Here is a 23,986-nt window from a genome sequence, read left to right on the forward strand (position 1 = left end):
AAATGGGCAGAAAGAGGGCAAATGGTGCTGGGAGACTCCAGCTCTGCAACTGTGCACATGAAGAGCCCTGGGGCACAGGGTGGCCGGACACACCATGCACGCCACAGCCTGTTTGCCATCATCCCCTGACTGCACAGAAGTAGTCCAGGGACAGAAAGGGCTTTGCAGCAGGAGAGGGAAAGGGCTGGGAAGCACATAGGGAATGTGAGCTGCAGCAGGGTTTAACCCCATCCCCTAGGCAGGCAGGCTGAGGTGCTGGGAGGCCCTCCGGGCAATGGGGGAGGCAGGCTGGGTTAAATCCCTGTCTTTCACCTGGGCTGGAGTCCAGCCCCGAAATAGCAGTCCAAAAACAAGATCACATGAGAGGGAAAAAATAGCAAGGCGAAGGATTATCCATACTTCCTCGTCCTATGTGGGTGCAGAGCGGCGTGTGGTCCGCGCTGCCAGCTGCGGTGCCTGCGGTGCCCGCCATCTGATGACAGCTCCCAACCAGGGTCCAGCTCAGCCTCGATGCCTGCGCCCATCTGAGGAACCCTGCCTGGCTCTGGAGCACCCGTGAGTGGTGCAGGAGCAGGAACGGGAGCTGCCTGTCCCCTGGCACCGTGTCCTCCCGTTGCTCCTCCAGTGCTGCTGCCACCACCAGCCCTTGCATCCCGGCAGGTGAGTGCCTCTTCCAGCATTCCCAGTGCCCCGGGCAGGGCATCCTGGCAGCCTCGTGGGGGCTTTGCAACCCCTTCCCGTAGGATCTGCCATGCGCCGTCCTGGTTCCTGAGCTCCCGGCCAAGTTCGGGTGTGCATCGCTGGGGGAACAACTGGGGTTTCCTTTTCCTCTCTCCGGGCTCACAGGCAGGGAGCTGGCAGGGAAGCAGAAGGGGGGACTTTCCATTTCAGGGCTGTTCCCAGCTTGTCCTGGCTGAGTGGCACTTGCTGAGCTGTTTCAGCAATCCCAAAAGGAATGCAACCAAAGCTTTGGGACCTGGGGATCTCCTGGGTCTCATTTTAAACTTGCAGTAGGATTTGCCTAAGTCGTCTCTGCTGCGTGACTGCGGGTTCAGGGGAAAGAGGAGCTGCTGGGGCAGCGTGTGCTGGGGCTCAGCTGCCTGCACGGGCACTGCCTGCATACGGCTGGGGGCCAGGTTTCCAAACAACCCCAAGAAGTGTGTTATTTCTGGGAGTAGTGGCCGAGAAGGCCTGCGGATGTTTGCGGCGGGGAGGTGAGGAGGTTCCTCACCCCTGGCAGCGGCAGGGACCAGCCTTCAGCAGCCACCCCAAGGGCTGGGAAGTAGCCTGGGTGCCTGCTGTGTGCGGGTGCTGCGGGCAGGGTGGGCAGGGGGAGCAGGGCTGGCTGTGAGCAGTGCAGGAGCCCACCCCAGGGCTGGTGTTTGCTCCGTGTCCCTGCGGCGCTGCCGGCTGCTGGCTCCATCCCCGCTCGCTGTCTGCAGGACGGAGCAGACAGGGACACAGCGCAGCGGTTGGCAGGACGCCGGCAGCGGCTCCCGGTGCCCTGCATGGCCTCAGAGCTGCCAAATGCCAACCACAACAGGAGCAGGCAGGGGCAGGGGGGCTGGGGCAGTCACCCACAGCTCCAAAACAAGGGGATGCTGCCTCGCATGAGAAAGTGGAGCAGCGTTTCCCAGTATCCCTCATATGCTAACAACCCCACGCCTGTCATCCAGGAAAGCCCAAGCCAAAGCCAGGGCCACTCTTTTTTTTGAGACACAGAAATGTTTGGCTGTATCCGTCTTATTTTTTTTTCTTTCTATTTTCAACATGTGGCTGAAATAGCAGAAGGAAATCTTGGGTGGGCTTGCTCAAACTAAACCAGAATAGGAATAACAGCGATGCCAGGGAGGTCCAGAGCCCACCTGCACTGCTGGGTGCATTAGGAGCCATCCCCACCGGCTGCTAAGTGCAGTCAGTCAGAACGTGTTTCAATCAGAACGCTGGGTTCGGCAGGCTTCCAGCCCAGCCTGCCCAAATACATAGGCTCCATGTGAGCCGGGACTAAAAGCCCATTCTAAGCGAGCCTTAGATAACGCAGCTTAACCACCACATCAAAGCACTGGTGAATGGCCAAGCGGTGAAGTCATCGCTCTTGCTTCAGTAACACTGCAGCCAGCTCACACGCAGCGCCCCGCAGCCCGCACCCCAAACCTGCTGCTGGCACCCCCGACACGGAGCCTGACCCCAGAACCCGCCGGTGCCCCCCAAACCCGCCGGTGCCCCGTGTCCTGCCGCGGCACAGACTCAGCCAGCTCAGTCCCCGGGGACACGGGGCTGCATTCTCTCAAGCTGACAGCGCTCTCCGGAGCTTTTCGGCTTTTAAGGCCAAGCTCTGGCAGCCCGAGGCGCGGTGCCGGTGCCAGTGCCCGGCGCAGCCCTGCGGCACCCGGGGCAGGGCGCAGACCGCCGGCTCCATGCAGGAGCTGAGGGGGGGGCTATTCCCTTCCCCGCTGGGATAACCGCGCCCGCACAGCAGCCCCGGGGATGTGGGAACAGCGAGCGGCGGCAGCGCTGCCGCTCCTCCGTCCTGCGCTCCCTGGTTGGGTTTCCCCGGCGATGGGAGGCTCAGCCCCAGCCCCAGCGCCCGCCCCGGCGCCTGCCCAGAGCTCCCGACGGGCAGGTGGATGCGATCGAGCTCCCCCGCCCGCCCCCCGGCAGCCACAGCCCCCCCTTCCCCATCGGTCCTGCCGCGGGGAGGCAGCTCTGCATCATCACCATCATCATCACCACCATCAGCGCCGGGGGTTGATCGGTTTGATCCCTCTTCTCCCCTCGCCCGACACAGCGGAGCCGCAGCCGGGAGGACGCGGAGCCGGCGGTAGGTGCCGGGGAGGGAAAGGGGGGAGCTGCCGGTACCCCCCGGGGATGGGGGTGGGCTGGGGGGGCGGGGATGAGGCAGGGGTTCAGCCCCCCCCGAACCCCGCAAGAGGCTGCAGCCCCCTGAGAGAGGAGGGAGCCCGGAACCGAACATCCGTTCAAATTGTGACCTCAGAATTACTGCAAATTAACCCAAGAAACCTGGATCAGGATGAGAATTGAAATATAAAATACATCTTAAATCGCAAAACACGGTATTTGGAGCATTAAAAAACAGGGAATCTGTTGAAGTGACACAGCACTAGGAAACGGTTCATTTCTGATGCAAAATGGTTCATTTTTGATGCAAGATACAGCTATTTATTTAAAAACCAAAACAACTTCCTGGGGCCCATTCCAGCCAGACACCCTGCTCCTACTGAAACATATCTTTTGACTTGCGTGAGCTTCTGTAAGTTCAGATCTCATGAGAAGCAATCGTGCGCAGCCAACCTCTGCTCCCTCTGACCTTTTCCTGCCCGAGCGCTGGGCATCGCCTCTTCCTTCTCCTCCTCCTCCTGCAGCCACAGCTCCCCGGCTGTTCTGGGGATGCAGGGACAGCGTTTGAGCTGGGTGGTCTCAGGGATGTCCAAGACAAAAGGGAGGGGTCAGGATCCAAGCTGGGAAACGCTGGTGGGGAGGGAAGAAAAAAATAGGTAAAAGCAGTGGTTGGACAAGGCAGGGTGGAAGCAAAGCAGGTTCAGGTTAATTCCTGGCCAGACACCAGCAATGCCCTGGTTCAGCACCCCGCTTTGGTCATGCACCCCATGCCTTGCCCATGGGCTTCAGAGGCTGAGCAGTGCTTGTAGCTGCCATGAGGGTGGCACATTGAAGGTGCCTCAGGGTCCATCCCACTGCTCAGAGGTACCAGTACCCCCCGGCTCACCCCACCAGCCCCATCAGCATCCCTCGGGATGGCTGCCACAGCCGTGCCCGTGAGACATCACCTCACCACCCCAGTGCAGGGTTGGGTCCCTGCTCCCGAGCACCCCAGCATCACCCCACTGGCTCCTGGACCCAGTGCACTGGGTGGTGCTGGCAGCAGTACTGGGGAGGCCTGGCCACCTCTCAGCCCTGCAGTAATCGCCTTGGAGAGCGTGAGACGTACGGGAAGATCTGCACAAACAGGGGTCTAAAGTTTAATGGGTTCCTAAGGGCAGGACTGGGCTCAGTGGTGATAAGGCAGCACAATGTCCAATTGTTCTCCCTCCACTGCTGGGTCGGGCCCCGCTTCCTCCGGCTGCTCCAAGCACTCAGGATGCGCAGGAACACACACTTTGGATTAGGGCTGAGGAGGGTTCAGGTCCACCGAGGTCTCCAGGCAGACCCAGAGCTTTGCAAGCCCTCTGGATAAACTTTCCTTCCCAGCTCCACCCCAGCCCAGGGGATGGACTTTCCCTCCCAAGCTCCCCAAATGACTTTGGCCTTCCTCCCACTCCTGAGACCTTGATCTTCCTCCCAACCAAGCAGCTCATCACGCAGCTGGCTACGGCTCCTTCCACTTTATTCCCCATCAGCTGCATGGCTCCTGCACACTGCTTTTCAAGGCGAAGCCCTGTGGTGCTCAGGACCCCTGTTCCTCAGCACAGGGATGACTGGTGACAGTGACAAGGACCTGTCTGCCCTGTGTCTGCTTTATCAGGCTCTTCCGCTTTGCTAAATGGCACAAACAAGCAAAGATGCTCGGGGAGGTGGCAGGGGGTGGCAGGGACGTGTGGCACCAGTGGGCAGCGGGGATGTGTGGGGCTCAGCACCTGAACTCACCCAGCAATTAGAGCTTGCAGCAATTTGCCTTTATATTTGGCATCTTCGGCTTGGCTCGGATAGCAGTTAACAGCTCCGAGCACAGTTGTAATGAGGAGTTAGGGCTAAGGCACAGGGCCCGTAAGGATAATAACTGCAGCGGGTTTATTTCAGTCTCTCATTTCAATGCGCTTCCAATGATGCGCTCATACAACAGACCCACACCAGAACATCCAGCACCTTCTGAAACACTTGTTTTCTCCTTTGACGCCAAGTCAGAAATGAAACAATAACGGAGCTCAGCCCTTAGGAAGGACCTTGATTATTCTCACCCAATAAAACCCCCAACCTCTGCTCCGCACCCCATGGGGACAGAGGGCTGGTTCTTCCTCACTGTGGCCAGCCCTGGCTCTTCCCTTTGAGTCTTATTTGTGTGTAAATTTTTGCTGGACGCAGCAGGGCACAGGCTGGGGGTGCTGGGTGGTTTTCCTCTGCACAGGGCACCCAGACTCTTCCCGTGCTGTTTGCTGTGGGGGAGAGGAGCAGTGTTTGCTGGGAGGTGGCTGTGCCGCCGAGCCCTGCTGTGTGGACCAGGCTGTTCAGGGGTGCTGCGTCAGAGCCCATCCGTTTTCCAGCACTTGGCAAAGGCTTTGAAGACCGGTGGTGCATGTATCCTGGGAGCAGCTGGAATGTCCTGTATCCCAAATCGCAATGTCACCTGCGAGCACCCCTTTAACAGCCGGATAACCTATGGCTTGGGTTGGGGATTTTTTCCCTTAACAGAACAGTGGGCTGGCACACACCGGTACAACTCAGATAACCTTTCCTAATCGCATCAGAGAATCATGCAATGGGTTGGGTTGGAAAGGACCTTAAAGCTCCTCCAGCTCCAACCCCTGCCACGGGCAGGGAAACCTTCCACTAGAGCAGCTTGCTCCAAGCCCCTGTGTCCAACCTGGCCTTGAGCACTGCCAGGGATGGGGCAGCCACAGCTTCTCTGGGCACCCTGTGCCAGCGCCTCAGCACCCTCACAGGGAAGAGCTTCTGCCTAAGATGTAAGAGCTGCAGAGCACAAGTGGCTCCATCAGTGGAGCAGGACATGGAGGAGCCACATCCCTGCCCACTGCTGGAGGTGAGGGGGCTGAGGAGATAAATGCATGGGAGAACACGCATATCACAGAAAGTTCTATTTCTATTAGAAACTTCTTCTCAATCAGAAGTTTTTGGCTTCTGTTTAGCAGGAAATAAGATTATCAAATGAGAGCTGCTGCCTCTCGGCGCCTGGCTCCATTTCATTTGCAATCCATCATAAGAGGCCGTGGGAGCGGGGAAGAGCTGCAGGGAGGCACAGGGAAGGCAGCTCCCATCAGAGTGGAGGGTCAGCCTCACCCTGTGTTGTTTAAACACCAGTTCGGGGTAACTGAACTGTGACCCCTGAAAATACAGCTGCCAGGTTGGACACAGGGGCTTGGAGCAAGCTGCTCTAGTGGAAGGTGTCCCTGCCCGTGGCAGGGGTTGGAGCTGGAGGAGCTTTAAGGTCCCTTCAACCCAAACCAAGCTGGGGTTCTGTGATTCACAGAAAGCTCTGTCACAGCTGAACCTGGGCACGAGGCATCATCCCCTCGAACCCAGAGGCAGTGACTTGTGGTGGGGTGTGTTCAGAAACCCCGCATGTATTCTCTGCCAGTGCAGGTATCAGTGCTGATCCTTTGGGCTGGAGGCCTGCCTGGGTTTGCCGTTCAAACCGCTCACAATAGAAACCTCTTGGCAGAAGAATTTGTTGAAAACCAGTTCAGCAAGAGAGGGACGATGGCTTTGTCGATGAAGCTCTGCCCCTCGTGTTGTGTGGCATCACTGAATCCTCCCTCTCCCCCATTTGTGAGAGAAGAGAGGTGCGTGACTCAGTATTTCTCAGCAATGGCCGTTGCTATTTTGTGCCTTGTTTTGAGCACCAGCTTCTGTTGTTTTAATGCTGTTGGAGAACAAAAGCAGATGCCGAGGCCTTCAGAGCAGTTGCAGAAGAGATCAGTGCCGTGCTGATGCCATGTACTCCACATGCTGTAACGTGTCAAACATGGAGGGGTGGCACTGCCCTCCGCAGGGACAGGGCTCACCTGCATGCCTGGGTTAGAGACAGCGATGCACTGCAGCCAGGGGTAGCAAAGGCAGCAAAGCTCCGGCTGCCACAGACCCATACTTTCTTTCTGAAACCTTGTTCCCACACCAAGGAAAGCAGCATAACAGAAACACTCCTTTTTCCCAGCTGCTGAACGTGGCAGATGAAAGCTAACACAGGCCCTCAGAGAGCGCCATGGTTAATATTTACAGATTCCTTTCAAGAGTAGCTAATACACAGCCAGTGCTAAATGCTGTTCTATTAACCCCAGCACAGCACCTTAGCACACATCCATGCTGCAGCTTAAAGCCCAACCTGTGTTTTAATCAGGTAACAAAACCCACAGCTTCTGGGCCTTCACCAACTCAAAAGTGAATTCAGAAAAACCCCCTTTCCCCTTTGATTTGTCCCAAGTCCCCGGCCTGACTCTCCCCAGGATGAGACAGAGGCGCTTTAAGAGGAATGAAATCACCCCTGAAAACTGCATCCTCCAGAGTGATGCCAGCAGAGAAAGAGAGATAAAGATGAGAGGAGAGCAGAGGGAGAAAACAGTGATTAAAGTGATCTGGTGACCAAAACAACACTGCCCACAGGGCTGCTTGCTGGTGTGGAAAAGGCGGCTGCTCCAGAAAGCTGGAAACCTGAGGAGCATAGAAGGAATCCATCAATACAGAGTGAGAGAGCCTGCAGCTCCCTGCAGCTCCCTGCGGCCGCGGGGCACCGCTCCACTGACCAGCGCCGGCCTTTACAGCACAGGGCGGTAATTATGGTCTCTGGGCAATTACCCTCCTCCTCCGAGCCCAGGTGTATAAACTGCCTCTGCTCACCCCTGCGGGTTTGGCAGCAGAGCAGCAAACCCTCCCGGCTGGAACAAACAGGCAAAGCGTCTCTGACCTGGGCCTCGCACAGCCCCTGCAGCTGCAGAGCCCCTAACGGGGTGCCTGCTGCCCCTGTACCCCCTTAGGAGGGTGTGTATCCCCTTAGCAGGGTGTGCACCCCCTCGTGTATCCCCTTACTGTGGTGCCAGCTGCCTATGCATCCCATCACAGGGTGCGTAACCCCCTTACTGGGGTCCATGCTGCCCCTGCACCCCAAACCTGCTCCCTTGCGCATGGGAAAGCACACAAAGAGAGGGGGCTGCTCAAGGATGGACCAAGCAGACATCTCCTAGGCAGCGTTTCCAAGCCTGACAGCTAACCCTGAGGACAAAGATTAGAAAAGAGGCAATAAAAGGGCTTTCCAGACGGAGTGTTTTGCAGGCTCCGCACCGCTGACTCACAGGGTGACATCCAAACCCCTTTTGTCCCCTTCAGGCTCATTTCTGGAGCGGTGTTGTCCTGTCCAAGTTGTCCTCCCAAGGATTTGCACTTTGCCCACAGCGGTCTAGACACAGTCAATAAATGACTCACGACTTTGTGCTCACCAGCTCTGTCCTTGTTTCTGGCCCTTAATTTAGACCTGTGCTTCAAGAGCCGAGATCTGGGAGTCAGCCTTGACCTCAGATCTTCGCTGCCCACGTCTCTGCAGTCGGTGAATGTGCCTGTCCCACCTGCAGATGAGCCCGGCCAGCACTTACCCATGCAGGGACCTTATTTGTGCAGAAATAAGCTCAGCAGCACTGCCCAGAGCAGCTCCCACTGCTGCCCTTTGCAAGGCACCAAAGGCTATGGTTGGGCAGCTTCTCCTCCAGTGATGTCCACAGACATCCCCAGGGATGCTCAGGGACAAGTTCCTGGTGCCCTGTGCTACTCGTGCCCTTCCTCACCGAGCTTAGACCTCCTCTTCCTCCTCTACTCATGCACTGACAGGGTGGCAGTGGCTCAGCAGTGGCCCATGCGAGGTGCACAGTCACCCTTATGGCCACAGCTGCCCCCAGCATCCCCAGCCCAGGGTCTGCCGGCAGCTTGCCCAGCCTGCAGGCCAACCTTCAGGGCATGGTCACCCTCACTTGCTCAGGGTGCCCCGAATCACACGCTGAGCCTGGCTGGTCGGTGCTCAGGTCACACAAGAGCAGGAGCCCTGAGTGAGTTATTCCCCTGTTTGCTCTCATCCGGCTCTGCCTGGGTGGACAGGAGGGGGAGATCTTTACCATGACAAGTCCCAGACAGCGCAGCAGCAGATGAGCTCCAGATACAAGCTGTTCGCTTACACAAGGGACACTGCACACCATAAATCCCCTGAAAACTAAAGCCTACACCAATCTCTCAGCGCCAGACGACCTGGCTGCTTCCTGCACATCTCCCTGCCATGCAGGGCACCGACTGCATCCCTGCACCATCCAACCTGGGGATGGAGCAGCCTGTCCCCTCCGTGCACCGGCCACTCCCTGGCAGCTCCCCAGAGCTGCTTTTCGCCCACTCTTTTTCCCCAGAGAGGTCCCTCTTCATGCTCTAACAGCTGCACATCCTCACGGGGTGTGTTTATCTTGCACAGAGAATACTGCTCGGCGGGGTACATTTTCCACTGGAATTTCCATCTGCCTCTATATTTGAGCTTCATTTGCAGGTCAAATCTTGGACAGCGAATACAAGTAAAACACCCTCGCTTCCCCTTCCTTAACATTCCCTTTGCTGCAGCATGTTCTAAAAAGCTTCTGACTGATGCAGGGACTGATGCATGCTGATGTTAATGTTTTCCTTGTTTATGGAGCATCTCCATCCCAGTGCAATTCATGAGACACTTGTCGCAGCTTGGCTGCATTTTAAATACTGCATTATCACCCCTGGTATATGCAGCATTCCCCTTTTGGAACGTGGCTGGTTTTAGGGCACACACATCCCCTATTCACAGAGCTACGTGGGCAGGAAAGGGCTGATCCAAACGGTGCTTGCACACAATAACATCCCCCAAAGGCCGGATGCTGCCAGCGGAGCTGGTCAGTGAAGCCCAAGGCACAGCTCCAGCTCCTCTCAGGAGCCCTGGGCATAGAGCACCCAGAATGCTGGATACACAGACAGCAGCGCTCCTGGCACTCCGGTTGTTCCAGGGCTGTGAGCAGCCCCCATGTCCCAGCACTAGCAGGGACAGTGCTCACGTCTGCAGGACCACAAGTTGCTGTCCCAAGGGTTTCTGGTTCAGTTTGGCTTTTTTTCGCCACTGAGATGATCCAGAGCATCTCTGCCTCCTGTCATCACCAGCATCCTCAGCTGCATCCCTGTGGGGCAGCCTGACCCCAGCCGCTTTCCCCTAAACTGGCTGTGGAAACACCAGGATCAACAACCACCACCCCGGTGGCTGCAGTCTGCCCACTCAGGAGCTGGAAATAACCACCGTGGGTGTCACCTCCACGGAAAGAGCTCTGGAGTGCTCTGCTACAGCGGCTGAGGTTCACCAGGTCCTTCAAATTGCAGCCTTTGCCCCTGCAACGCGCTTTTTATGGTGCTTTGTTGTTTACGGAGGTGAGGAAGGGCAGAAGGCGTCCAGAAACCATCCCCCTGCCTCTGAGGGTGCCGTGATGGAAACAGCAGCAGCGTCCGAGGCAGGGCTCTGTTTTCCTTGGGGCGGTGCAGAAGTGGCTGCCTGCTCCTGCCTGCTGACGGGCAGCCTGAGGTCATGCTGCCTTCGTCACTGATGCCATGGCAAGGACAGAATCAGTGCCCAGGTGCCTCATGTGCCCCAGCTGGGATAGGGGGGACCAGAACTGGGGCTCCATCTTCTACCAAGCTCTGGTGCACCCCGGTGTGAAATTCACACTGCTTTCTAGGCTGGAGATGAGGGTGACAAGTGGACAGGTTGGTGACCGTGGGCCTCCAGAGCCACCCACTGCCTGGAACCAGGAACTCCCCCAGTTTCTGCCTAAAATGTCAAAGCAGCGACCTGTCTGGCTCCACAGACAGAGGAGGTGGCAACGCACGGCTTCTCCGGACACTTTACTCCAGTGACTTCTTACCCACAGCTGATGATGCTGGAGGGGTTTGCTGACTCACACATCTGCACTTACCCACATTCAGCTTTGAGCTCGCCTTGCTCTGATCTTTCATCTGAAGCTCTCCTTGCGTGCTCCTCTGCACTGCAGTCTGACACTGGAAGGTATTTTCGCCAGCCCTAAGTCATGCAGATAAGAAAATGATTATTTATTGGAGGATTTCCCTGTTAATAGCAATTATTACCTCAAGCTTTTGTCTCACTGTTAAGTTATTGAGCAGCAGAGTGCATAGGAAAACAGGAAGCACAAAAAAAAACAGGAGTTCCCATCCATAGCTCCTAGACACTGCGTTTAAAATAAGCTATTGAGCAGCAGAATTAAGAACAGAATTCCTGCAGCCAGCTTTTCTCAGCACTGCACAAGACAAGCTCTATAGCCCTTACACAAATATTTCAGAAGGAACAGAATTAACTCCCTGCACATTTCCAGCATAGAAAAAAATCACTGCTGAGCTTATGGGGAACCAGAAACCAAGTGATTTTCCTTGGAACAACCAAGAATGAGACTATGCTGGAGGAAGTTCGATTTCTGAGCGATGATATGTCTACTGATGGTTAACCACGAGGATGGATGTGGGGTTTCACTTGGCCTGGAGATGAAACCCTCAATTCCAGCATCCTCCGCATCTTTGGGGAAGGACATGGTACAAAGCCTGAACCCAAACTCAAATCCCAGTTTTGAAGCCGGAGCCAAGCCTTGATTGAGCTTGGCCACCCTTCAGAGGGCCAGCTGCAGGAAGTGTTGCATCTGACACCACGCGAGGATTCCTGCTTTTCACTCCTAACTCGAGCCTCATGCCTGGTTACCAACAGCACGCTGAGACTGCAGACCCGTCCGAGCACCAGGAGACTGGTGAGGGCTCGGGGCTGACAGAGGGTGACCGAGAGGAGCAGGGACCAGGCAGGTACCTGAAACGGGGGCATCAGCAGGAGGCTTTGCTTGGGTGGGACCAGAGGGCTCAGACAGGACAGGGTACAACAGGAGAATCAGATCAGCCCCTTGGCAGAGGAGCATTGCATACAGTGAAAATTTAGGGTTAGAGTGTGACATTTAAGCCAGCCACTGCTTTTACTGGGCAGAGCTGGCCTGAGGCAGAGCAGCTCCCGCTGCAAGCAGCCATGTGTTGTCTAAATGCTCCAAGAGACAGTGAGGAGGGAGGAGGGATGGAGAAAAGCACCTGTAACCAGAGCAGGGAAACAGAGCCATGAGAAGCCTGCCCTGGCTGGGAGCAGCACGGCTGACACCGCTGTTTGTCCGTCCATCCATCCATCCATCCATCCATCCATCCATCCGTCCTTCCGTGGGCGCCCAGACAGCCTGGGTGCTCCTGTTACGTGGTCTGGCCTCTTGCCCAGTGTCCTGCTTGGACACCAGAGGTGAGTGGCAGGAGGGACAGTGACATTCGTCACTCACCTTAACCTCCCTGTATGACGGGGAACTGGGTCCTGAGCAGGGTGTGGATGGGGTCCCCCATGCCTGGGGATGCTGAGCAGCAGCCAAGTGGGAAGATGTCACTCCACTCCTGCATCAGCACACTGGGGCATGCCAAGTGCCCCCTGCCCAGGAGGGTTTCTTACACCATCACCAAACATTTCAAACAACAACAACAATGGATTAGTTTTACAGCATCCCTTTCCAGATGCTTTTTTACAGCATCCAGATGCTTTTCCCCTGGGAAGCAAAGCATGGGAGAGGTGTGCACAGCCCTGCACTTAACCACACTCTGCCCAGTGGCAAACACCCAAAACAAGGTACGTGCACCCTGTGCATCATTCCTGGGTCCTCATCCTCCTTGCGTGCCAGAGGTGAGACCATGAGGATGGTGTCACTCATGGCACATATTAGTGGCTGCTTCCAGCCAGCCCAGTGGTCCACACAAGCAAGATGCTGGGAGGCAGCACTGCAGTGGAGCACAGGAGGGATGATGCTTTATATTTGTCTCAGCTTGAGCCTGCAAGGAGGAAAGGGCACTTGTAAAAGTGGTCATGGCCACAGCTCTGCCCTGGAAGCACAACCCAGGGCCCATGGTCCTTGCTCAGGCCCTGGTATCTGGGAAGAGCTGCAGCTCCTGCACGGAGTGTGCTCCAGTGGAAGCATCCACCCACACTGGACAGACTGGCTTCAGCAGTGAACACTGCGAGTGGTGTCTTAAAATGAAGACGATAATCAGGCAACTGCCTCTACTGCAAAGCCCAAACGTGTCCCCTGGGTCCAATTCATCCTCCAGCCCATCCTTGGCTGAGCTTTTGCCATTCTCCATCCAGTGTGTTCTTTCCATAGAGCAGGTCCCACACATTTGGCTTGCACTGTGCACTGGGAGTTAGCACTTAAATCCCCCACATGAGGCAATGGGATTTGCTGCTGCAGCCTGTGCTGCTCATGTACGTGTCCATGGGCTTGCTCTAAACCCAGACAGGACACAGGAGGCAAGACCTTCCTGGCAAGGCTCCTGCTCTGGGGCTGGATTGAGTGCTGGAGCTGGGACTGTCATTAAGTTAATGAGCAGACTGCAGGAGGCTGTGGGCGGGAGAGGCTAGAAGGTAATTAGAAAGTGGATCTTCACTTTGCTTTCCCATCTCCCCATGGATGCCACCAGTTTGCTGGGACGCTGCGCTGGATGTCCCAGCTTGAAGCGGCACCTGGGGTGCCACAGCCTCACAGCCACATACGGGTCACACATGGCTTTGAAGCCCTGCAGGAACATGAGACGGGAGCTAAACCAGGGCTGGGATGGCATAAAATGGTCAAATCGAGCCTGACCAACCTCTTGTCATAGAACGGTTCGGGCTGATGATGACAGCAGGCATTAGTTAGATTAATTCCTACAGCTTTGGTCACACCTTATACCACATATTCCACTTACACAGGGTAAAACCTGGCACATAACTATTTCATTTAATCATATTGCCTGAGATAAAATCACCTTGCCACAAACACTGACTAGAAGCAAGCCAAAGCATTCCGCTGACATGCACAAAATGATCTATTACATATTTATCATACTCTTGGCCTAATCATTTATTAAGACCTTCTAAGAGGATCCGCAGTCCAAGGAATTTGAGCCGTGCCTTGCACTGGCATCCCTCTGGAGGAACGCAGCCCTTGCAGGCTGCCTGTGCTGGTAATAACCCCAGAGCCACTGTGCCACAGCTCCTGGAGCAACCAGAGCACAAGGAAACCTCTTGCTGACCTCTAAACCCTTCCTAGGTGAGGAAATCCATCCCATGCAATGGATCCCGAAAATCTGGGATGAATAAAAGCCCTGTTTATCGGAGAGATATTCACTCAATATGATCAGGCTGTTCTCGGGTCGCCCCAAAGCCGTACCTGTCAGCCCACAGGGTACTTCAGGAATGCCTTGGAATGGGCAATAGGTGGAGAAAAGCCAGAGCCTGGATTCCTTAAAAATACTCTGCCTGTTAAAACAGTGCTTTCCATTTGCATCTGTAGTGTTGAGCCGCCTGGGAAAGTGACTGTGCTATCCAGGTGGCTGCAGTCAGCAGTGGGAATGGGGAATGAGCCCACGGGAGGTGATGCTGCCTGATCACAGCTGAGTCATGTGCCCTAGAAGAAACAGGATTTCTGCTTCAATGGAGAAAACAACACGTTTCCAAGTCAAACAGGAGTGTTTCCATTGAACTCACCCGAGCCCAGTGCAGGAGACACTGACCTCAGTAAGGACAAGACCTCAGCACAGTCCTGGGTGTTGCTGGCTGGAGGCTCCAGCACCATCTTCAGCTGATCATCCATTGACAGCTGTGATTAAATGCACTCCTCACCAACGCAGCCACACTTGTTCCGAGGGGGTGCTTAACAGAGGCCATGCAGAACACTTCAACCCCACATAAAGGATTGTATCCAAAGCCAAAGACAGTTCTAATGCATTTGAGTCAAACCTTATCTTGTTTTAACCCATGGCACGTGAGATACTTCTGGTTTCCTCCACACAGTAGCCAAGTATTCTATACTTTAGTTAAAAACAGGCTCACCTTAGCTGGTCGCCTCCTGGTTTCATGGCCTGGCTGGGGGACCAAGGCACCATTTGGGGATCAGAGGTTGCGAAGAGGCTGTGCTGATGATGCAGCGTGCTCAGCCGCAGGCACCAGCTCCATCAGCCTCTGACGCAATGGGCTGTCATGAACATGCAACATTCCTGCCTCTGATCTCAAGAAAATGGATCCATTCAAGTAAGTCAGGAGGAGTCTAAAGAAAAAGGAGCAGAGAGGAAGCATTGGTCTGGAAAGAAAACAGGGCAGAGACATTTTAGCAACATGATAAAGCTCCTCCCCAGGTTGCCAAACTCCCATCAATGCTGACTCTATAATGCAAGCAAAGGGGTGACGCCTGCATTGATGGGAAGGCAGAAGGACCTCACTCCTTTTCCGTGGCCCCCAGCGTGTGCGGTTATTTCGGAGCTCGCCTGTTATTGGCAGCAGAACCGGCCCTCAACGCTCAGGCTCGGATGCTCGTGGGGTTTGGGATCTCACATCAAAGCCGCTGCTTTGGCTGCAGCAGCGGTGATAAAGCTTGGAACCAAACCCAAACTTCTCAGAACTTCCCAGCTCTTCCGGCCCCGTGAGGGCTCGTCCCTCCTCGCCGCTGCCGGCAGCACGCACGCTGCACTGCTCCAGCACCGCGGCTCAGCCAGGCCTGGCTGCAGTGGAGAAGTGAGTTCAACCCAAACGTTAAAGTCCTTTCTGCTTCAGAAACCTCTTTCTGATCCTTGGGGTTCTGACATCTCCTTACACAGGAAGAGGAGCAGTGCCATGGGCTGCCCCCCGCGCCGGAGCGCAGAGCCAGGGCCACCTCAGAGCAGATGCCCTGGGTCCAGCTCCCAGGGATGATGCCATTCATTCCTAGCAGCGGTTTTCTCCTAGGCAGCGCAGCACAGGAAGCTGTGGGAATGGGAGGAAAGAGGAGAGCCATGAACCCAGCTGGTCTTGGACAAACACTCTCCAGCCTGGGCTCCAACTTACTGTCCTAGTGCAACCGGTGGTATCAACTGCTCAGCAGCTGCCACCCCCTCTTACAGCAATCTCCTCTTGGAATATTTTCCTTTCTCCATGGGGCACCAAATAACCGCTGGAGTGTGGTGTCTCTCAGCTTAGCATCCTGGAGGGAGCTTTCTGTTCTGCTTTGAGCTATTTAATCGTTTTGTTGGGCTTCTACCCAAAGAAATAAGGCTCTTTATGTTGTCTTTGGTTCAGGTTCTCTCTCTCATGCTTTTTAGCTCCCATAAAAACTTAACATGTTCCTGCCAAAAGTGTAATAGTAGGGCCATGAGTGGTGGTATGCGCGAAGTACCGACTCCACGGTCATAAAAGTATGAGAACAGCAATAGTATTTAGCAAGGAGAGACAATGGGAGTGGAAAATAGCGTTCATTCAGCTTCTCCTGTGCAGTCAAAAGCAGCTGGCGAGCACTGAATCCACCCTAAAAATGGCAAAGAACCGTAAAGGAAGTATGTGTAAAGAAGAAGCCATTTCCAGTCGAGTCGCTCTGTTGAAGCTATCCATAAACACCCCTGAGTGCACGGACCCTCAGGTAACCAAAGGGAGCATCCCAGTCTGCTCCTTGCTGTGCTGGCTGATGCATGAGCTTGGCTGAGATCCTGATCTGAACTTTGGGATATTTCTTTCTTGCTTCCATCCGGCATCAACCCAGGAGACTTCCGAGCACCTCTTACCCTCAGATTAAGGTTCAAGGAAAGCTTTAGTTCCAGGAAATTACACAGTGCCACTGATCTCCATTAATGCTCTGCAGCACTAAAGCCTCATGTACCACATTGAAAGCGTGAAGGCTTTCTTTCAGATAAGTTTTGGCAGACATTTGGCATTAAAAACTAATCTGCTACAAGAAAAGTGTGATCTCTTGACAGAAAAATGAGCCTGGGGACAAGAAACTCAGCGAAATACCTCATTTCACCTGAAGACTGCGGTAAAAAAGGAGCTTGAAGCTATAGTTAGCTGGTCCATCACCTGCTTTGGAAAACCACCAGGAGCCATGAAGCTTGTGAGCTCCTGTGGGTTGTTTCACCACCCTCATCACAGAATACCCATGAAGTGAGAGCCCACGTTGCCTCCTGCAAGAGCTCTTCCCAAAACCCCTGTCTGTGTTGGACAGGGGATCTGTGGAACTTCACAGCTTCCAAACACACAAAGTCTGACCACGCCAGCGCTGAGATGGACGCGGCTTTTGTGCCATTCAGGAGCAAGGGCAGCAGCAGAGGAGGCTGCAAAACTTGGTTGGACTCCCTGGGGACAAGTGGATCCTTTGGGCTTTGCAAGTAGTCCCAGAGCAAAAGCGGGCGTTGAGGAGGTGCAGATATGGGGAGGGACTGGTCTAGGGACACTTTATAGACCTAGATAAGGACCCAAACAGCTGCCAGCACAAGACAGCATATAGCTGAGGAAGCACTGGGCTGATAAGGAAACACTTGGTAGGCACTGGGGGACTTGCCAAGCAACATCAAAATGGCTCTGGAGAAAGGGCAGTGGGGAAAAGTCTAAAATCCTTTGTTGTGCATTGACTGTGAGCTCAGCTGGTTTATTGTGATTTAATACCTCCATCCGCAGCAAACTCCGGGCTGACAGTCAGGAGGAAAGAGGAGCTGCTGTGAACCAGCAGCTACCAGAAGGAACTGAGGCTGGGATGGCAGGGGATGCTCTTCTCTTTACAGCCATTTTCCTTTCCTAGGAAATCTTGTGTTGTGCCAGGGACCCTGAGGGACACGTCTGGGAGTAAGGCACGGAGCCTATGTCCTTACCACAGTGTCTCTATTTGCAAGGTTTCAGCTTTTAACAACCCAGCTTGCAGACATTTTTATCTTCTACAGGCTATGGGGAGCCACTGGAGCAGGGGGTCCCCTCCCTGCAGCTGCAAATTTCAATACTTAAGAGTTTACAACCAAATATTTAGCGATTATATGGATAGATACGTGTGTGTGAATTGCAAATAGCTGCAATCCTTCGTATCTCCCAGGTCGCTCTTAAGTACCACAGCAAACTCACACTGTATACCAGCTCCCTCCTAACATACCAGGAGCACAGCTCAGTGGTGAAGACACATCTTTACAATCTGTAAGTATATATAATCAGTGACTATATTCTATTTCCCATAATATAGCCATGGGAATACATGATATATGAAATAATTTCCCACATCTAGATTTGTACTGTGCTCTGTCTTTTTCTGTTCATAAATCCACTGTGGAAATTTGTATATGGAAGACAGCATATTCATGGGAGATTTTAAACGTAGTTTCTAGGCTAGAATCCATCAGATAGATTTGAATATAGCTGGAACACATGTGGGATTCTGGTTCCCAGGCACAGCACATCCTGATCCTGTGGCTGCGATGGCAGCTCTCGCCCTCCAGCATTCACAACATCTTTCTCTTACCGGTCTGATGATGCTTTCAGGTTGCAGCACAGCATCTGCTGAAACATGGATCACAGTCACAAAGGGTATTGCAAAAGGAGGTTTCAGGACGATCTCCATGTGTTTCCCAGGCCCCAAGGAGAGCTCAGGAGCCCCAAGGGAAGCAGCACTCCCAAGCCACCGCCTGTTGCTCCTAAGCAACTGAATTGCCCCATGCCCAGTTACTGCACCTCCAGTTACACCCCCTGCACCAGCCAGAGATCTGCCTGTCCCTTTTAACCAGCCTTATTGAGACCCAAGGGTGCACAGACATGGTTTAATCTAGACTCAAAGTTCCTCTTTTCCTCATACAATTGATCGGTGTATGGGCATATCTCCTGCTTACTGCCCAGGCAGTCAAAGCCTCCTGTCCCTGTCATCTCCCACAATATCTAACGCTTGTTATGATCTTTAGCATGCGTGTGCCTTGGCCAGGTGAGGTGCAGAGTGCCAAGATACGAAGTAATATTTGCTATCTGGCATGCAGTGCGTGTTGCAATACCTAGTCATAATCATGTTTGAGAGCTATAATAGCGGAGGGAGTTATTAACCTGGGCTCCCTTCCTGCCTCTTGTGGCTTTCAATCAGACACTGGGTGGTTTTCAGCCTTCTTTTTCTCAGTGTATAATTTTAGTCCGTACGTCAATAGAAAGCAGAAAGAAAACAGAATTTACGATGATAAAATTGAAAGGGCAGAGTCCTGCCGCCCAGTGAGGAGACAAACCCCGCACCCCTCCCACGCTGGAGGAGCATCACCTTGGGGCTGTGTCACTGCCAGAGCCATCATCCACCGTGTGATTCACCTGCCCTGAGCCACCCCGGCTACCAGATGGGACCCCCGGGCTCCCTCCTATCCCTTTAAAAGCCTGGCAGGAGCTGCAGTGTTGCCAAGCACTCGGTGCCACCGGCCCTGCCGAACCCCATCACATCTCTTGCAGGCCGGCGGCAGGGAGAGGCTGAGCCATGGCCGAAGGGGAGATCACCACCTTCACCGCCCTGACTGAGAAGTTCAACCTTCCCCCGGGGAACTACAAGAAGCCCAAGCTCCTGTACTGCAGCAACGGCGGCCACTTCCTGCGCATCCTCCCAGACGGCAAAGTGGATGGGACCAGGGACCGGAGCGACCAGCACAGTAAGCAAACCCGACCGGGCTTCTTGGGGCTCCTCCTTGCTCCTATGATTTTATCAGCCAGGAAGGGGGGAGCGGGGGAAGATGGGCCCTGTACCAAGCTCTATTTCCTCCTCGTGCCAACGTGCCTTCTGGGACACGCACCAAGCACACCCACAGCCCCGGCAGGCACGGTATGTGTGCTATTTCCCACCTGCAGGAGTGTTAAATCTGAAACTGGTCATGAGTGCAATCACAGGCAGGCAGACTGCACAGGACCCAAGTGCTAATTGCATGGCTGGCAGCTGGAAGAAAAGGCTTAGGAGCAGCTTCACATCCTACACGCACACAGCCATCACACACTGCTATGGTATCTTTGCATTTGCTATGGGGTGGAGGATTCAGCACAGCAGCCACAGAGGCTCCTCTTGCTTCGACCATGCCCTGCAAAGCCATTAGATGAGAGCTGAAACCTGTCTCAGACACCAAGGCAGCCTTTGTCCCTGTGGCAAAGCAAGCTGCCACCTCAGAGCGAGGGTTTCCTCTCAGGCTGCACCATGCACACAGGTAGCGAGCGCAGGCAGCGTGGCCCCGCTGCGCCCCGGCACGCTCACACCTCCTCGGCTGCCGGCCTGGGGCTGCGTGTTTGGAAACCTGTGCCAGAAAGGAACCTCCTGCGGATGATCTCGTAAGCTTGGACACGGGAACGGACAAATATTTACAGAGGAAACTCCTGAAGGGCCGCGTGCCAGCGGAGCAGCCCTGCAGCGCGGTGCCTGCCTCCGAGCACCGCGGTCCTGCCCCTGAGCGCAAGCCAGGTCCGTGTGGGAAACCTGGGGGTAAAGGCAAGGAGAGAAGACCCCAGAGAGGGACGAGGCACCAGAACACTCGCAGCTCATCCGGGATGCAGTATGCAAGGCTGCAGTAGAGCCTGTGCTGGGGCTTTGCGAGCTGTCCATGAGTTTTGCTCCAGATAGGCATCAAGAATTCACACTGTTATTGTAAATTGCCTTGCCCAGCACTAGCCCCAGAATCAGGGGGATCTCCAAAGAGAACAGAAGTACCTCACTCCAAGGCCCTGGCATCCAGCCCTGCAAAAGGACCCCCTCACTGTGCACTTTGCTGCCATGTGTGAGCATCTCAGACTTGCACTGGGAAATGAAAACTCACCAGGATGTTGCAGACCCTCAAAGGATGAAGCCTGCGCTGGTTTCCACAAACAGCCCCATTTCCTCTGTCTCATCCCATCACTTCACGGAAGGAAATATCTGTACAGACCTGGAAAACCACAGGAATTTGTGTGTGAGCTCCTGAACCTGACATTCTCCCTCCCTCTGTGGCCCTAGACCCGAGTGTCCCCAGCAGCAGCTGGAGGGTCCCCCTACTCCCCTCTCTTGAAATCAGGTTTTGCGACAGTGTCACCATTTTTATCTCATAGAATCAAAGAATCATGGAATGGTTTCGGTTGGAAGGGACCTTAAAGATCATTCCATGGGGAAGTAACCAGACAAAGAGAAATGTTAACTGCTGTGTTAGGTACAGGATGCTGAGTGGAGGAGGGAGGTGGCCCAGACACCCTGGCCTGCAGCTGACCCGCTCAACTCCCACAGTACAAGACCAATAAGGAACTTTTTTTGCCCTGGAATTCCCAGTTGAGGTCCAGGATCAGTGCCAGGGACAGGAAGCTGGTGCCCAGTGGGCTGCATGAACCAGCACAGCATCACCCAGCCCAGCCTGTGCAGGCTCTGCTCTCGGTTCATTATCAAAGTCATGTCAGTGCCACAAAGTAGGACAATGTCAGCTGTGGCTCATGGCTTCCTATGAGAGGTGTTTTTTTAGGATGAAAACCAGCCCTTTCGCCACTCTTTGTCTATGATGTGCCGGACAAAGCCATGCACAGCACACTGCTGGATGGGATGCTTTGGGTCAGGGGTTTTCAGGCATCTGAAGTCTGCCCCTCCCTGGTTTAGCTCTCAAAATACTTCTGTGTATGTCACTCCCCAAGTGTCTTGTCAAAACCACATGAGAAATTGGTAAATTAGAGCCAGAATTAAAACCCCAATCTCCTGTGTCCCATTCCAGAGCCCTAACCAAAAGGCTGTTCTTCCTTTGATGTAAAATAAGGAAAAAATTGGTCTTTGGTTCTTAAAGCATGGCTCTGGGGTTTCTTTGAAGGAGAGGGTACAAGGACACACTTCTATTACATGCTGTACTGTTTCCTATAAACTCCTTATAAGCCAGGCTTTGGAACAAAACCACCCTGTCCACTTTCCTAGCAGCTTGGACGTTATCTCTGACAACATTTTGTTGGGGTTTTTCCCCCTTTTCCTATTTTCCTTTCACTTCTGTTGTTGCTTTATTTCTGCTTTCAGTTCAGCTCCAGCTGAGCGCGGAAAGCGTGGGAGAGGTGTATATAAAGAGCACCCAGTCTGGGCAGTACCTGGCGATGGACACCAACGGGCTGCTCTACGGCTCGGTAAGTAGGAGGTTTAGGTGGGACCAGACATGGAGAGGGTTTGAGGTTTGCAGAAATCTTGAGGCTCTGAGTAATGCAAACCACAGGCAGCAATTAGGCTCTGTTTGTTGTTTTGGCAGCTGGACTGCCACTCTTCATACGGCTTTATTTTGGGGGGAAAGAAATAAATAACCAAATAACCCCATTTACCACCCAGGCAGCCCCAGGCAATGGCCCACAGCCACTGAGCAAAGACCTCCTCACGTTTTTCCTCTGCATCCTGGTTGCACCAAACCCTGTGCTGGAGGCAGCAGCAGCATCCACAACATCCCAGCGTGAGGGGGATGGTGCAAGGCAGGAGCTGACCCCCCTGTGCCTAGGAACTGTATGGCACAGAGTGACCCAAAATATTGTGGGTCTTTAAGAATAGCCCCATTTAGAGCAAAGTGTGTGACACACAACCCTGGTCGCAGGCTGCTCGGCCTCCCCAGAGAGCTGTTTTGTTCCCTGTGCTCATGCTCTGAACCCGCAGCTACCACAGCACAGCTCAGTGCCAGAGCAGGACCCAGTGCCAGGACCAGCTTACAGAGTGGGGCTGGGCTCAGGTATTGCCCAATAAAGTGCCCAGAGCATGGTCAGATTACTGCAGGAGTAGCCCAGGGGACTACACTAAGGCTACTTACCTCCAGGCTTTGAATATGAACTTCACTGGGGCACGGAGATCTCAGAGGTCGGTCTTGACACGTCCCAGCGGAAGAGCCCCCAAACTGGGATTGCTGCACTAGGAATGCGCATCCTCCTCCCCACAGCATCGCCCCATCTCACTGTGGTTCCCCGGGGCTCTCTTTCAGCAGTTACTGGGTGAGGAGTGCCTGTTCCTAGAAAGGATTGAAGAAAACCATTACAACACGTACGTCTCCAAAAAGCACGCGGATAAGAACTGGTTCGTAGGTCTGAAGAAGAACGGGAACAGCAAGCTGGGGCCGCGGACTCACTACGGCCAGAAGGCGATCCTCTTCCTCCCACTGCCCGTCTCGCCCGACTAAGCACTGTCCCAGAGGCTCAGAGATGACCCTGAACCCCAAATTCCAGCTGCCACCTCCTCCTTTTCCCTCTCTCTCTTTTGTCTAGTATGACAGAGCCAGACATTAGAGCTCCAAGCTTTAGGTAAAGGCTTTACCAAAACAGACAGAGCAGAGCTCCTCTGCTCCACACGAAGCTTTGCAGAGAGGAGGTGAAAAGCCCCAACACCCTCCCAAGGTCCACCGGTACCCACCACCCCTTCCCTCTGCCGGTGCATGCCATGAGCAGGCTGCAGGTCCTGGGGACACGCATGTACCCACTGCGGGCAGGCACCCCAAAACGTGGCCAAGGGCACCCAAGGACACCCCAGTTACAGAGGAAAGCACGCTTTTACTGTCCCCTGCCATCCTAAAGCAAACACCCCCCCCGGATACTCTGTACTAACATATTCAACCATAAGTATGTAGCTTCTAACATGCCCTCTAAGCAATTTGATATTGCAGCAACAGTCATGTTATCGAGTGCCAGCCTGGTTAAATGATATCCTTGGTGTGTTAAGCTAAACTAGAATGAGCCAAAAGCTCCAAGCCCACCTTACCCTCCCTTTCAATGTGCATATTGCTATATGTCATGCTAGAACCTGCCATATGTTATTTGTATTTATTTATTGAGTAAATATGTCTCTTCTACAATCTGTTCATATGTAATTCTAGGCATCAAAGCCCCCTGAGGCTGTCCCAGTGAGGGTGGGGTGCAGTGGGGGTGACTAAAGTCTGATGCGGAAGATGTGATGGTGCAGCAGGAACAATCTGCATGATGGTAACAGCACATTGCATCCCATTCCCAAGGCCCTGCCTTACCTCATCCTGATTCCATAGAATCATTAGTGAATCCCAGCCTGGTTTTGGCTGGAAGGGACCTTAAAGCTGATCCAGTTCCAACTCCTGCCACAGGCAGGGACCCCTTCCACTAGAGCAGCTTGCTCCAAGCCTCTGTGTCCAACCTGGCCTTGAACACTGCCAGGGATGGGGCAGCCACAGCTTCTCTGGGCAATCTAAGCATCTAAGCACATGTAATATAACCCATACCAAGTGCACACAATCCCACTATAAAAGCTGAACAACTAATAGTTCATCAGCTCTGCTGCCAACACAAACCACATGCACACTTTTAATCCCCTGAACCGTGAGGTGAAACTCACTTTCAGTCCTCAGGGAAGGGGTTCCAGGCCAATGGAGGGCAAGGAGCGGATGCACAGCTCCCTGTGACCCTTCATCTGACAAAAGCCACCCCATGGGGGGATCATCTTCATCCTTCCGTGTGCCCACATCCAACACC

At 54.1% G+C, this 23,986-nt stretch overlaps 1 protein-coding gene and 1 long non-coding RNA gene across 4 annotated transcripts; one reads left to right on the top strand and one right to left on the bottom strand.

Annotated features, from left to right (window-relative positions):
• The first annotated feature begins 384 nt into the window (after positions 1 to 384).
• On the top strand, positions 385 to 23,037 carry FGF1 (fibroblast growth factor 1). Of its 3 annotated transcripts, none has more exons than XM_057427824.1 (4): positions 385 to 660; positions 19,001 to 19,194; positions 21,543 to 21,646; positions 22,477 to 23,036. In XM_057427824.1, exons 2-4 carry the CDS (start codon positions 19,026 to 19,028, stop codon positions 22,669 to 22,671), a joined length of 468 nt encoding a protein of 155 aa, XP_057283807.1. In that variant the 5' UTR covers positions 385 to 660; positions 19,001 to 19,025; the 3' UTR covers positions 22,672 to 23,036. The 3 variants fall into 3 exon arrangements, with proteins under 3 accessions (XP_057283807.1, XP_057283808.1, XP_057283806.1); XM_057427825.1 differs by lacking the exon at positions 385 to 660 and adding an exon at positions 2,599 to 2,821 and having other exon boundaries at positions 22,480 to 23,037; XM_057427823.1 differs by lacking the exon at positions 385 to 660 and adding an exon at positions 2,612 to 2,821.
• On the bottom strand, positions 2,904 to 13,164 carry LOC130609165 (uncharacterized). Its single transcript, XR_008974726.1, has 3 exons — positions 12,399 to 13,164; positions 10,659 to 10,762; positions 2,904 to 3,489 (listed from the first exon to the last, which is right to left on the bottom strand). It is a non-coding gene; the product is annotated as an uncharacterized LOC130609165 (long non-coding RNA).
• Positions 23,038 to 23,986: the final 949 nt, after the last annotated feature.

This window comes from Pezoporus wallicus, unplaced genomic scaffold, assembly GCF_028554395.1.
Source record: "Pezoporus wallicus isolate ANWC-B61680 ecotype Strahan unplaced genomic scaffold, APGP_CSIRO_Pwel_v1 contig_13614, whole genome shotgun sequence".
Taxonomy (NCBI): Eukaryota; Metazoa; Chordata; class Aves; order Psittaciformes; family Psittacidae; genus Pezoporus; species Pezoporus wallicus.

Bases quoted from the DNA above. Each gene is read 5' to 3' on its own strand.
- FGF1 (XM_057427824.1), top strand. From the start codon at position 19,026: ATGGCCGAAGGGGAGATCACCACCTTCACCGCCCTGACTGAGAAGTTC. The intron at 19,195-21,542 runs GTAAGCAAACCC...TTCTGCTTTCAG, and splicing joins GGACCGGAGCGACCAGCACA to TTCAGCTCCAGCTGAGCGCG. The intron at 21,647-22,476 runs GTAAGTAGGAGG...GCTCTCTTTCAG, and splicing joins ACGGGCTGCTCTACGGCTCG to CAGTTACTGGGTGAGGAGTG.